The sequence below is a fragment of the Cebus imitator genome, unplaced genomic scaffold (genome assembly GCF_001604975.1).
Source record: "Cebus imitator isolate Cc_AM_T3 unplaced genomic scaffold, Cebus_imitator-1.0 Scaffold363, whole genome shotgun sequence".
Taxonomy (NCBI): Eukaryota; Metazoa; Chordata; class Mammalia; order Primates; family Cebidae; genus Cebus; species Cebus imitator.
In genome coordinates this window covers 1,868,658-1,882,793 of record NW_016107678.1, presented here as the reverse complement: position 1 = coordinate 1,882,793, position 14,136 = coordinate 1,868,658, and the positions used below count along the sequence as shown (strand labels likewise).

The window sequence follows — 14,136 nt, the reverse complement described above, 5'->3', positions numbered from 1 at the left end:
TCTTGGTCAATATCTTGTCCTTTACTGACACTAAACTGAACCCTGTCTGTTCCCACATGGAATATGCACTTCCATTTCTTCAGGTGCCTATGAATTATGTTCTCTTTAATTTTTCTCACCTTCTGCTTATTGACTTTCCCTCCTCCCCACACTGCACCCATTTTCAAAGCCAAATCAGACATCTGTATTGAAAAGTGTTTGTAGAGCCTCAAAGTCAGGTTCAATTATTTCTTCTCTACTACTCTAGAGCTTATTGCAGTATGCCCCATAAGAGTCTGTGAGGTGCATGTCAGTTTCCCTCACTGAGGTCATGCTCCTTGGCCACGCCTTCCTTATTCATTTTTCTTTACCTCCCTCCTTCTATCTAGCAGATTGCCATTCACATAGTAGGGACTCAGCAAATTTTGTTTGAGTTGAGTGCATCTCTTCATTCTCTACGTTCATTATCATTCCACTGTGTTGTCACCATATCAAAATTACTGCCAGCTCTACATTATTTGTGTGAAGGACTAGAGCAATAATGCACAGATAATCCCCAAATCACTTACACTGGGCTTTAGAGCGCATCATGATTTTTTCCCCCAGCAGACTTATTTACCTTCTAATTATATATATATTTTGTGACAGTATTAAAAACAGTTTTCATTCCCTGAACATAATAGGAACCGCAGTGATGAAGGTAGCTCGGCTTTTGGGTGATCAGGAGCTATTTGTGCAGGATGGGGTTTGAATACTGGTTCTGCTGCTTTCTGGTGGCAAGATCCTGAGTTTATTGCTTAATCTCTCAGAATCTTGGTCTGCTTACCCAAAAAGGAATGACAATGACAACTGATAAGTAACAAGTGCCTGGCACACAGCCGGGCAGTTAGTGATTTGTATTAATTTGCTTTTTCTGTATTTCTCCTGCTGGATTACCAGCTCCTGAGAGCCCATTTTTCCCTTACTTCTCCCAGTAACCACATGGCACGGAGCCTGGAAAGAGCAGAGGAAGTCTTTTGAAACTCAGTGGGAGGAAGGACAGGATGAGGGCCCCTGTAGAGGTCAGGGGCAGAAGGCCTGGGGAGTGAGTTCCTGTGTCTCCCCCCACACACTGCCATGGGCTCAACAGAAATGTAGGAGGTTGGGTTCTGCAAAGCTGGTCCTTATTCTGAAGGCAGGCAGGAAGGTCTGTGTACATGCTTCTTGTCTGCTTTGGCTTCCTAGGACAAACAGCTTTGGGGCCACAGGGAATTTGCCATGCCATTCCAGTAACAGCTTCAGGGATTTAACATTTAAATATGAGCAGTTTCTAGAGCAGCAGATTCAGATCCTGAATCATCCGTTTTTCTTCTCCAGGGTACCAGAGATGCTGTTATACACATGAAAACAGTCAATCAACCGTGGGACTGGCGCTGTAGATGCCTGCAGCTGCAGCATCGGCAACAGGGAGCACTGCGGGGGAGTGCCGTCCTCCTCTCCAGGAGGGCTCCGTGGCACTGGTTGGGGTGGAAGGGATTTATTGCTGGTGTCCATGCCCTCTTTGTGAACCTGTCTGGGATTGATTAAGAATCAGCTTTGTTTAGGAGTATGAGGAAGGCATCTAGGGAGGAGATGACAAAAGCCTCAGTTAATTCTTCTAAATAATCTTCTGGGGACCTTCTAGTCATGGAGCACTAACCACTAAATTGCTAATTAAGTGCCTAGTTAACCTTATTAATAATACTAAATGCACAGGGGCCTCCCTGATTCTGCTGGAATGTATGTTAACTGGGCAATAAAAAGGCAGCCGTGTTGAGTTCTCATGAATGTTTGCACAGGAGAAAACATTCAGACAACAATTAAATGATTCCTTTTGACATTTGTATTAAATTGCTCATTAGGTTTATTGTGGAAATTAAATTACTGCAAAGCACTGTCCATTAATTCCTGATTAGGCCCAAATGTCTGTGCTAATGCAGGCTTTGGGCTGTGGTGGGGATGATTAGTTATCTGATGGCAGGCTGTGAGGTGGTTGGGCCCCTGCTTGGGAGCCTGGAGAGGGAACAGATGTTGTAAGCAGAGGGGCTCCATCTTAGAGAAATCAGTGATTGTGCAAATGGAACCAGCAGCACCGATGCCAGGGGTCTCTGGAACATGGCTGGGCAAGACATACTCTTCTTTGGCTAAGTTTTTCAGAGGCTAGAAGGACACTCCCATTTGGTTGGGTGCGGTAGTGCACGTCTGTAATCTCAGCACTTTGGGAGGTCGAGGAGGGCGCATCATCTGAGATCAGGAGTTCAAGACCAGCCTGATCAACATGGTAAAACCCAGTCTCTCCTAAAAATACAAAATTAGCTGGATGTGTTGGCACATGCCTGTAATCTCAGCTACCTGGGAGGCTGAGGGAGGAGAATCGCTTGAACCTGTGAGCAGAGGTTGCAGTGAGCTGAGATGGTGCCACTGCACTCCAGCCTGGGCAACAAGAGTGAAACTCCACCTCAAACAATAACAACAACAACAACAACAAAAAGACGTGCCCATTTGATGATGATACAATAGTCCTTTCCCCACAAATGTTTATTTGGGAAAAATAGGAGACAGGGCATAGTGGTTAAGAGCAAGGGTTCGGGTACCAGGCTGCCTGGGTTGGAGTCTTGGCTCTGCCAGATAATAAATATGACACTGTTGGACATACTAATTTCCTTTCCTCAGTTCCTTCTTATAAAAAGAGGAAATAATATTGGGCTGGACACGGTGGCTCAGGCCTGTAATCCCAGCACTTTGGGAGGCCCAGGCAAGTGGATCACCTGAGGTCAGGAGTTCAATAAGGTGAAACCCTGTCTCTACTAGAAATACAAAAATTAGCTGGGTGTGGTGGTGCACACCTGTAGTCCCAGCTACTTGGGAGGCTGAGGCAGAAGAATCACTTGAACCTGGGAGGTGGAGGTTGCAGTGAGCTGAGATTGTGCCATTGTACTTTGGCTTGGGCGACAGAGCAANAAAAAAAAAAAAAAAAAAAGAAAGAAAGAAATAATATTACTTATAGAATTGCATGAAAAATTAAATGAGCTAATATATATGAAACATTAAGAAAAGTGCTATTATGTCTATACACAGCAGTTTAGGCTTGGAAAGGAACTCTGAGGTCACCTTCTTTAACTTCTAAGTGAAAAAGTTATGCCATGGATCTCCAAATTCTCAGAGCTAACTTTTGGCAGGACTAGAACTCTGATTTTGAAAAAAAATCCCAATATATTTGCATTATTCCACATCGGATTGTTGTAGATGTTTAGAAAGTTGACAACAGGTCATCGAAGAGTCTATGGCCAGTTATCCTACTTTGAAGATATTTTGACTATACTAAGAAATTGCCAAAAAGAATGTTCCAAAGAACAAATGGAAACGTTAATAAACTATTCTTTAATTCATTCGGTTTAATAATCCATGTCTGAGTAGTTTTCTGGTTCATAAATGACTCATGCTGATTCTTTTTCTTTGAAATTTGTAGAAAAAACTCTTTACATTTTATTGACTGAATGCTGATGCAGAGAGAGGCTGGAGGTTAAGAACGTTTCACTTATTCATCTCCTCTCCAGGTGAAAAGAGGCAAGTACTGAATTCTCTAAGTATGAGAAGGGGGCTTGTTTGTTCCCTGGCCATGCTGAGTAAGATTGATGTGCACTCCTGTTGTCCACAAACATAGTTCATGGTTGTGTAATCTCATGGATGCTTCTATTTTCAGTTGCATTTATGCGAACAATTACTGAGTAGTTAACTACATCCCAAACTCTGTATTAGCAGGTTAGGCAGCAAAGATTGAAAGAACAACTGTTCTCTAGGAGAAGCTCATAGCCCCATAGTGATGAGTGGGGTGAATGAAGAGGTAGTGATAGAGACAACAAAGGCCTTGGCACATAAGTAAGCAATCTCAAGACAGGGTGTTGTGAAAGCAGTGAGTGAGCCCAGCAGAGTTACTGCACAAAGAATGGGTAGATGAAAATTTCTGTGTCAAAGCATGTAAAATAAGACTTGGGGAAGGGCATTCTAGACAGCAAATGGAAAGGCTAAACAGGGGGAAAAACTGGAAATAATGTGCATTCCTGGAAACTAGAGTGAAAAGGAGGGGGATAATAAGAAACTAATGTTAAGATGAGGAAAAAAAAAAAAAAAAAAAAAAAAAGGCAGGGCTCTTATTATGGTATATAGATGGCCCACTCAGCGTAGGAGCTGGGTTTATCCTGAAGGGAATTGAGGAGCATTTGAATTTAATCAGGGACAGACATGACAAAGGTCAGAGATGGAGGAGACATTTTAGGAAAGTTCCTTGGTTTATTAATTGATAATGTGGACAATATAATTGCCTTCCTCTTATCACCCATGAAAAATATTATGTCTTTAAATTGCATCAAACTATAAAAATTGAAATATTGTGTAAGGACAAAGTATTATGATTTAAGAATTTATATTTTAACCCGGCATCTTCTCTACTTGGTGCCTACATAGTTATTTTATTTAAATCTACTTTATTGGGGTATAAGTGACATATAAAAAGCTGTACATATTTAATAAGAAGAAGTGAATTCCTGACATCTTGATGAATTTGTCTATAAGGATATACCAGTGAAACCATCACCATAATGGTCATCTAGGCATAGAGCATCTACATAATGTCTTTCAGTTAAATGAGATTTTAAAACCTACTAATTTTTATTTATTTAAAAAAATTTTCATTTATTTAATTTTTGAGACCAAGCTTCACTCTTTTGCCCAGGCTGGAGTAAAGTGGCAGGATCTTGGCTCACTGTAACCTCCGCCTCCAGGGTTCAAGCAGTTCTCTTGCCTCAGCCTCCCAAGTAGCTGGGATTACAGGTACCCACCACCATGCCTGGCTAATTTTTGTATTTTTAGTAGAGACGAGGTTTTGCCATGTTGGCCAGGCTGGTCTCGAATTCCTGACCTCAGGTGATTTGCCTGCCTCGGCCTCCCAAAATGCGAGGACTACAGGCATGAGCCACTGTGGCCAGCAAAACTCACCAATTTTTAAAGAAAATGTAAATGTAAACACAGTGATTTCTTCTTATCCTTGGTAGCGGGGGGGGAGGGGCATTCCAAGACCCTGTGGATGCCTGAAATTGTGGAGAGTACTTAGTACCATATACACTATGTTTTTTTTTTTTTTTTCATACGTACACACCTATGATAAAGTTTATAAATTGGGCACAGTAAGAGATTTACAATAATAACTAATAATAAAATAGAACAATTGTAACAATATACTACAAGAAAAGTTATATGAATGGGGTCTCTCTCTCTCCCAATATAATGCCTATGTGATGAGCTAAAGTAAGGTAAATGGTATAGAAATTGTGGCATATGTTAGGCTACTATTGACCTTCTTAATGAATTGTTTATTTCTGGAATTTCAATTTAGTATTTTTGGACTACAGTTGACAAGGTAAACGAAACTGTGGATAGAGGGGGCAGGTGGGGACCACCACACTTTTGAGAATAGAAAAGCTGTAATGAAAAACTTTCCTGGAGATCCATTTGTTCTAACACTTTAGGGCCCATTGTAATTTTTGTTTCCTTTTTATTAGTTAAAAATGAATGCCATGAGAGGTTGGAACTATTCCCCATAAGGGCTTATGTCATGTGGGCTCCCATCTCTCAGTTACAGCTTAGGGTATGGTTGTACAGGATGGGTCTACTCACCTGAAGTTGAGACTTTCCTGCTAGCTCCTGGTAATATGGGGACTGGGAGTCAGCAAGCTCTGCCTTGAACCTCTGGTTTACCAGAGAGATACTGAGCTCCACTTTCTGCTCCTCAGACACAGCAAATTCTGTTTCTCTTTCCTGGGTTAAAAAAAAAAAAAAAGGACTTCTGTTAACATAAACCACAAATAAATGGTTATATTAGATAATATATGTTGATACTGTCTCAAGAAGCAGCTTATGAAGGCTTAATTGTTTTGGAATCAAAATCCTTTTAACTAGAACTTAGAGAAGAGCCTAGACTGGTTTAATGAGAATATATGTGCTTAAACTTCACATTGAAACTAGTAGTATCAAGCCAAGAGAAAGTCTGAAAATTCTCTCAGAAGGAATGATGTATTTGGGCCACGTTTGGAAGCTGGTGGCTAAGAACGGCAGCACGGTTCTGAGGATCTGGACTTGGCCTCCATCACTAAGGGCCAAGGGGTCATCCTTCTTGCCTGGTGGTCTGGGAACCAGCAGGGGTCTCTCACTGCTCTGAATTCACATGGGCTTCCAGGGCACAGAGCAAGCCCAGAGCTGGGTTTCAAACTTGGATCTGACAGATTTTTCAACCTTGGATACCCAGAAGATACTAAGTTCCATTAGTTTTCTTAAAAAAGTAAAAAATTCTCTGCAGAAGATTGAGTATCTCAGATTATATACATGGTCTCTTATAGAGAAATTAGCTGAAAGAAGAGAACGGTCAATGGAAATTGCCCTGAAGGACAGACCTCAACTGGATAAATGGTAGCAGATGTTTTTCCTCCTCATTTCTTGTCACAAATTCCCCTCTGCCATGGGCGTGGACAATACTGCAGCCTCTCTCTAACTTTAGTAGGACACAGGAGGATGTGGATTCACATTTAAAACACTTCTGATGTTTGTTTAAAAGATTTTCATTCATTCAAAAAACACATATTGAACATCTGTATGGGTGTAGCATGGTGCTGGGATCGATGGGACACTAAAAAGTCTGGCATGCAGTATTCTTCTTTAGAAGCTTACCATTTTGTTGGGCAAATTGGAATTTTACATGGCATATTTAAATGAATGTGAAATGAAATAGTCAGGGGATATTTAAGCATAGAGAGGAACCTATATTAGATTTTGAAGAAGATGGGACACAGGTTGTGAGAAAAGAGGTGAGAGATGAGTTGTCTTAGAAATTTTATTGTGAATATATATTGAATTATGGTCAATAATTTTCTCCAACAGTACTTTTCACTGTTGATGGGAAGGCTTTTTTTTCAGAAAAATACAATATTTTCTTTCTTTCTTTTATCTTTTTTTTTTGAGACAGTCTCACTCTGTCACCCAGGCTGGAGTGCAATGGCGATCACAGCTCATTGCAGCCTCAATCTCCCAGGCTCAAGCAATCCTCCTTCCTCAGCTGGGGCTACAGGCATGCACCACCATGCCCAGGTAATTTTTTAATTTTTCATAAAGATACAGTCTCTCTATCTTGCCCAGGCTGATCTTGAACTCCTGGCCTCAAGTGATCCTCCTGTGTTGGCCTCCCAAGGTGCTGGGATTACAGGCGCTAGCCACCATGCCCAGCCAAAATGCAGTATTTTCATTTTTTGTTCATGGCAGTAGTTCAACAAATCTGGAGCCATGTGGCCTAATGGGCAAATAGGATGACAACAGGGTCTAATCTCTGGTTTATCTCGTAGAGCTGGTGAGGCTGAACTTTGTGCCTTTGCCCTGAAGCTTTGACTTGTGTTTTGGAGAGAGATTGAAATGAAGGCGAAAGAGTTAGAGGAGTCACCTCTGAGGCCCCATGGTGGTAGGAGTGGTAGCAGTGGCAGTGTGAGGATGAGTAGAGCCAGGTTCTAGTCTGTCACTCCTTATAATACTGCCTTCTTTTGGGTCTACTTCCTACTTTGTGCAGTCGAAGCTTTACACTCATGACTAATGAGTGAGGACTAATCTCTGATTTTTTTATCTTGCCCAAATTCCTATCTAAAGGGTCTGGGAGTCATGCCCTACAAACTATAAATTCTCATTAGATGGGTTTTATTTAACCCTATATATTGTGACTTACTTTCCAATTTGATTCTGGCATAACATTATGTGAGAAAAAAAAATTCAACATGTTTTTACTCCAAAACATGTCTCTTTGCCATATTTTAAAATGGCCCTGCAAAGCTGTCTTTGCAGGTAAAAACTTGCATCTGTGAATAATCTCTATTAACATAGCTAGATCTTTTTCTTCCAGGCCTTCCAAATCCTAAAGAGAATAAATGAGAGTCTAGCACATTTTAAAGGTCTGAATAGGGAACATTTGTCATCTACTGCCTCTAAGGACAGCCACTATGAGACTTCGAAAGAACCTTGATCTACACAACCTTTATCTTAACGTGAATATTTCCTTTCTATTGATCCCAGGTCTTTAGACAAACTCAAACAATTGTCAACCAGAAAATGTTTAAATTTACCTATAGCCTGGAAGTCCCACTGCCTTCAAATTGTCCCGCCTTTCTGTACCAAACAAATGTATTTCTCAAATGTATTTGATTGATGTCTCATGCCTCCCTAAAATGTATAAAACCAAGCTGCACCCTGACTACCTTGTACACATGTTCTCAGGACCTCCTGACGGGTGTGTCATGGGCCACGTTCACTCATATTTGGCTCAGAATAAATCTCTTCAAATATGTTACAGAATTTGACTTTGTGTCGACAATGAGGACAGTGTTTCCCTGCTTCCGCAATTAAATTCTGCAACCAACCTCTCATTCTACATACCTTTGCACTCAGAGTGGTGGCCAGTGCTCCTCTTTGTCTTCAAACACTGTGTTTATTTTTCCCGTTTTACACACAAGATTTTCATCATTTTAATATCTATCTGACCTGTTCATCCTGGACATGACTGAGAACAAAACCTTCACTCTTGCTATCAACATTGAATTATTGTTCAACATGAATTATTAGTCATCAAGCAGAGCTTCATGATTAATTGACTGATTCATTCTAACACTTCATGAGCACTAATATATATGAGGTTTTGTTAGATACTGGGGGAAAAGGGCCCCAGCACTCCAGAGCTTATAATTAAATTGTTTCTTATAACCCCTTCCACTTTATCCTAAGTCTCAATCCTTGTTTCCACCCTCAGTACCTAGGAATAAGTGAGAATGAAGAGTAGAGCAAAGTCACTGACTCTTGTCAGTGACTGACTCTTTGTCACTGACCAGAGTGACAAAAATATAACACTAATATTACTGAATGGATGGTTTATCCATTCTCTTTTCCTGTTTTGTTAAGAACAGAAACAGGCATATGAAGAACTAGATCGACTCTAGGAACTTCTTACTGTTGTAGGCATCTTGGTGTCGTTGAGTGCATGATCGAGAATTTCATTGAGGAGTGCGTCATCAGGAGTGAGAGGGAATGGCCCAAGTGAGATGTTGGCAACATCTGTGAAAATTTTAAAAATTAAAGACACAAAAATGAGAATAGAGGAGTTTAAATTAGACTGAGGTCAAAATTCAATGTGCTTTTTCTGTCATTCTGAAATTTACAGCTGTTTGGTATCTTCTGAACTCATATTTTCAAGATCACATAAATATGTTCTTGAAAAAATATGACACGTACTCTGTCCTAGTTAAATTCTTCATTCTTTCTCTTAAGGACCCAAGTTTGGTGTTCCCCTGTAAGTGTTATAAATGCTTTTGCTGGATAAGACCTGATTAATTTTTTCTTTTTGACACTATATAAAGGTCGCATAAGCAGATGTTTACCTTGAATTTGCTCTTCTGAGAGTTTCCTTAGAATATTACCCAAGTCTTTAAAATGTAGATTGCTTTAGCAATCATTGAGGCATAAGACTTTAATCAGAAAATCCAAGGATGAAAGAACATTAAGATGCTATCAATTTCACTTCTTTTAGAACAGATCACCATAAGCCATTTCAAATATGTGGCAAATGTTTTGATATTTTTAAAGATCTCCATAGAATGCAAGTCTGGGTTCTATTCAAACAAAGAAAAAAGCATTATTTTAATACAAATTCATTTCTATTTTGTAATAAATTATTATTTTAAAAATGCTCAGGGAAAATAGTGTTATAGTTAATTGGTTTATATTTACCCAGAAACAGCTTTCTATTTCAACCTTAATTAGGCAAAAACACAGAATGCATTAATTTATTCTTGTGTTTTAGAAAACAGGATATACTGAAAAATGATTTGATCTTTCTTTACTCCCTGAGGAGTATGTGGTACCTGGGAATCATTAGTCATGAGAGGTCACTTGTCACTGTGAGGCTCTGTGAAGTAATCTCACTGGGTGTGGAATCATGCTTCCTAATAGGGGTGTGAGAGTGGGTATCAGAATCATCTATGGAAGGCAGTTTTTTGGCTAGTAAACTACATACCCTGTGGCATATCAGAACCTCAAAGGATGTGGTCCCTGGCATCTTCCACTTTGCCCTCATTGAAGAATCCTGCTGTAAGCAATTGTGATGGATGTGTTCTGTGCTCTGGACTTCACCAGACTATTAACAATGTAAGCATCTTCAAACTTTATAATCCTATGAATAATTGGTTCATGCTACAATTTTTGTTACAATAAAAAATGCTTAGCCAATATCCTAGAAGAACAAATGTTTTTTTTTTTTTTTTTTTTTTTTTTTGCTGTCCTTCCATTTTATTGCCTCGAAAAGAGAAATTATTCACATGACAACTAAAAACAATTATTAGGTAGCTTGGGTTTATCTTTAAGTGCATTCAGGCTCTTTTGGAGATTGCTCACTCTTCCTTCACACCTAGGCACCTAGTAACATTTCCCAATCAAAATCTAATCTCAATTGTTCTGTGTGTGTTCTTCAACCTGAGGTGTCCAGAAGTACAGGGGAAATAATTCTAAAACACTTGTTGCTGGAACTCAAATATATGGTGGTGATATATCACATTATATTATAATATTTCAATTGTTCACTGGTCCCTCAAAGTTTAAAAAAAATGAAAAATAATTTATAAGGAAAGGGTCATTTTAACTTACTCTAACTTATCTTACTAAATCTAATCTTGTTATTACAAAAGTTTCTATCAGCTAAAGTATACCAACTTCAAATTTAAAGTAGAAATTTCAATTCTATTAATTTTGATTGTTTTCTCGTATTAAAATGAACATCTTTTTACTTGTTTATATGCTCCTCCTGTAAATAACACCTTTTTGAATAAGACTTGATATTAGGAGTCACAGATCAAATCCGAGCTGTTTATAAGGGGGAATTAACTACACAGCTCTTCTTTTCATTGTTAAAAATGCATTTTACCACTAACTTTTTTTTGGGGGGGCGGGATGGAGTCTTGCTCTGTCCCCAGGCTACAGTGCAGTGGCATGATATTGGCTCACTGCAACCTCTGTCTCCTAGGTTCAAGAAATTCCCCTGCCTTGGCCTCCTGAGTATCTGGGACTACAGGCACATGCCACCACGCCCAGCTAATTTTTTGTATTTTAGTAGAGATGGGGTTTCACCATGGCCAGAATGGTTTTGATCTCCTGACCTTGTGATCTGCCCACCTTGGCATCCCAAAGTGCTGGGATTATAGGCGTGAGCCATCACACAGGGCCACCACTAACTATTTTATAATTGAAATTCAACTAGGCTTGTCTGATTATTAGCTACAAGTCAGTCTAGAAATGATAAATTAGTTGAACTTAGGAGAAAACTGAAATATAGGCACAACAGCTTTCTCTGAATATCAGTAAAGAATGAGAAAATATCATTTACAAATCTCTATTTTCTCAATTTCTGTATTTTAAGTCATCAAAAATTAATTTCTTAAAACATTATTTACATTACTAAAAATCAAATGAACTGAGGGATACATTGCCCAGAGGGTAGTCTTATTGTATATATTTAAAAGTATTCTTAGATTATATGGGAAAATGGGAAGACTGCAATAGAAATATACATGAAAGAGAAATTTCAAACATCTAATAAACATAGGAGAAATGATTTTTCTCTGCCTTTTGGCAAACTCTAGAATAAACAGTAATATTCAATATTGATAAGTATTGCAATGAGACAGGCTCTTGTCTTTTCTGCCAGTGGGTTATTTAAATTGTAACAAAATTTCTGGAAAACAAATTTGGCAAAATCTATTAAAAGCCTTAAAATCCATAGTCTTTGATTTAGTAATCTATTTTGAGAAATTAGTAATTTGACAAAGATTTATGTTTAAATATCTTAATTAAAACACTGTTTGTAATGTCAAATACAATAATGCAATGGTTAAGTTGATGACAGCTGTATGGATGCAACAGAATGTTGGAAGTCATTAAAACGATGATTTTAAAGAAGTTTTAGTGGAACTATAAAATATTCTTTATATCAGGCTAAGTGGAAAAAAATGATACAAACTCTAAGTAAATATAGTCTCAGTCATATGTGTATATAACAGAAGAAAGAAGGCAGAAAATAGGCAGTGAATGTTCATGATGGTTGCTTCCAGACCAAGATATTGAGTGGTTTTACCTTTATTTTTTTCTATATTTTTCAAATTTTATACAATAAATTTAAATTATTTTATAAGGTTAGAAATATAAGCCGGTTATGGACAAGGGAGGGGAGTGTCACACACCGGCATCTGTTGGAGGGGAATAGGGGTCGTACAGTGGGGTTAGGGAGGTTGGGGAGGGATAACATGGGGAGAAATGCCAGATATAGGTGATGGGGGGATGAAGGCAGCAAACCACATTGCCATGTATGTACCTATGCAGCAATCCTGCATGTTCTGCACATGTACCCCAGAACCTAAAGTGCAATTTTATATATATATATATATATATATACACACATACATACATATGAAATAAATAAATAATATAAGCTGGTTTTCAGAAAGTAAATTATAAACATTAACTTCAATTAGGAATTGTTTTGTAAATAACATGCTTTCATGATTTGAATTAAAGTTCAGAAGCAAAGGAATGAGATCTAAGCTTACCTGTTGAAACCGCAATGGTTTCACCAGCCTCTCCCAACATCGTCTCTGTGGATATTTCATCTTTTCTATTAGTACAAAAAAAAAATAAGAGAAAAAATAGTATAGAAAAAAATAAGAGATGGTAAAAAAGAACTTGATGACAAAAGATAACACATTTAAATTTCTTATATTGAGTAGACATAAAAGTTATATGAAAATCATAGTTTAAAACTGGATTTACCTATTTTTAAATTACAGAAGTAATATTTGAATATATTCCCATTGATGAAAACTTAAAAATACTCTCCAAAATGGTTATGTTTGACTCCAGTGTTTTCCAGAACTGTCCTGGCTTTGTGTGGTCCTGGGGTTCTGTGGTAGGCAAAGCTGGTCTTTGGGGCCTAATGGATTATCATTCCATTGCACTTACACTGTGTTCTGAACATCAGAGATAATTGATGACGTGATCTGTGACTGAAATATTCTTGCTAAGATCTCAGACACTCAAGCTTGCATTTCCAGAGTGATTAAGCTTGTCTAATAAAGTAATTCTTGTTACAGTAATGTGAAAGAGGTGGATTTCTGGGTAATACAAGTTTACTAAATCTGTATTCTGAGCACAGCTATTGCCCGTAATGGTAACCAGCCGGGAATTTGGGATTAGGTTCTCAGTGCCATGGAATGACGGTGTGTAAGAGTTTCTAGGAGCAGATCCAAGGTCATGGTGGTAGAGCTCTTTGTGTATAATGTTGGCCCATTCTAACAAGCTTTATTTAGAAAGGAGTGCTGGTGAGACAGCCAGGTGGGAAGGGGTCCCCTAAAAACTCCAACTGGCCTACCCATGGGGTGGAGTCTTGGGAAGTTTGTGCAGTTTGTAGCGGGGAGGAGCCTGGTCCCTCCTCTTCCTGTGTGGAACCTGGGATTCAAGCTGCATGCGGGAAGCACTCCAGCAGAGGCTCTGGCCTAGCAGGAGTCACTGTTTCCCCCTTATCTTCCTTTTCACCCAGTAAAACCCTGCTTTACTCATTCTTCAAGCCACTTGTGAGTCTAAATTGTCATGGCCACGTGACAGACAAGGACTCTGTCTTTAATCCTGTCTTTAGCTGAACCAAGGAAAAGGCCTGTAACATTTTTGGCACCCAAATGGGGCTCAAGAAGTGGTGAGTGAAATGGGGACTCAAAACCTCTCACTGTTGCTTCTAAGCCTTTTCATCCTCAAATTTTTGAGGGTAGGGGAAACCATGCTCCCATACCCTGGCACTCCTGGGCCTTTTCATGGCCCTTTCCTTCCTTTTTCAGGATTGACCAGGAAGCAGCAGCTCCCTGCTACCCTCCCCTCATTGCTGGGGCTGGGACGCATGGCCGAAGGGTCCCACACAGCTGGCTGGCTTGTTCCCACCCGCATGCTGCAGCAGCCCTCCCCTTCCCTGGCCACAGGGTTCGGCTTCATTGAACAGTAATTAAGCTTTTTTCCCTGGTGGAGGAA

At 39.3% G+C, this 14,136-nt stretch overlaps 1 protein-coding gene across 2 annotated transcripts in view; it reads right to left on the bottom strand.

The window, feature by feature from the left end:
• IMPG1 (interphotoreceptor matrix proteoglycan 1) overlaps positions 1-14,136 on the bottom strand; it is a 154,555-nt gene that overhangs the window by 102,771 nt on the left and 37,648 nt on the right. For both annotated transcript variants that reach the window (XM_017506835.2, XM_037730818.1), the window contains 3 exons: positions 12,672-12,736; positions 9,029-9,132; positions 5,671-5,811 (listed from right to left, as the gene is read on the bottom strand). In XM_017506835.2, the coding sequence (XP_017362324.2) occupies positions 5,671-5,811; positions 9,029-9,132; positions 12,672-12,736 (310 nt within the window). The remainder of the gene's footprint in view (positions 1-5,670; positions 5,812-9,028; positions 9,133-12,671; positions 12,737-14,136) is intronic.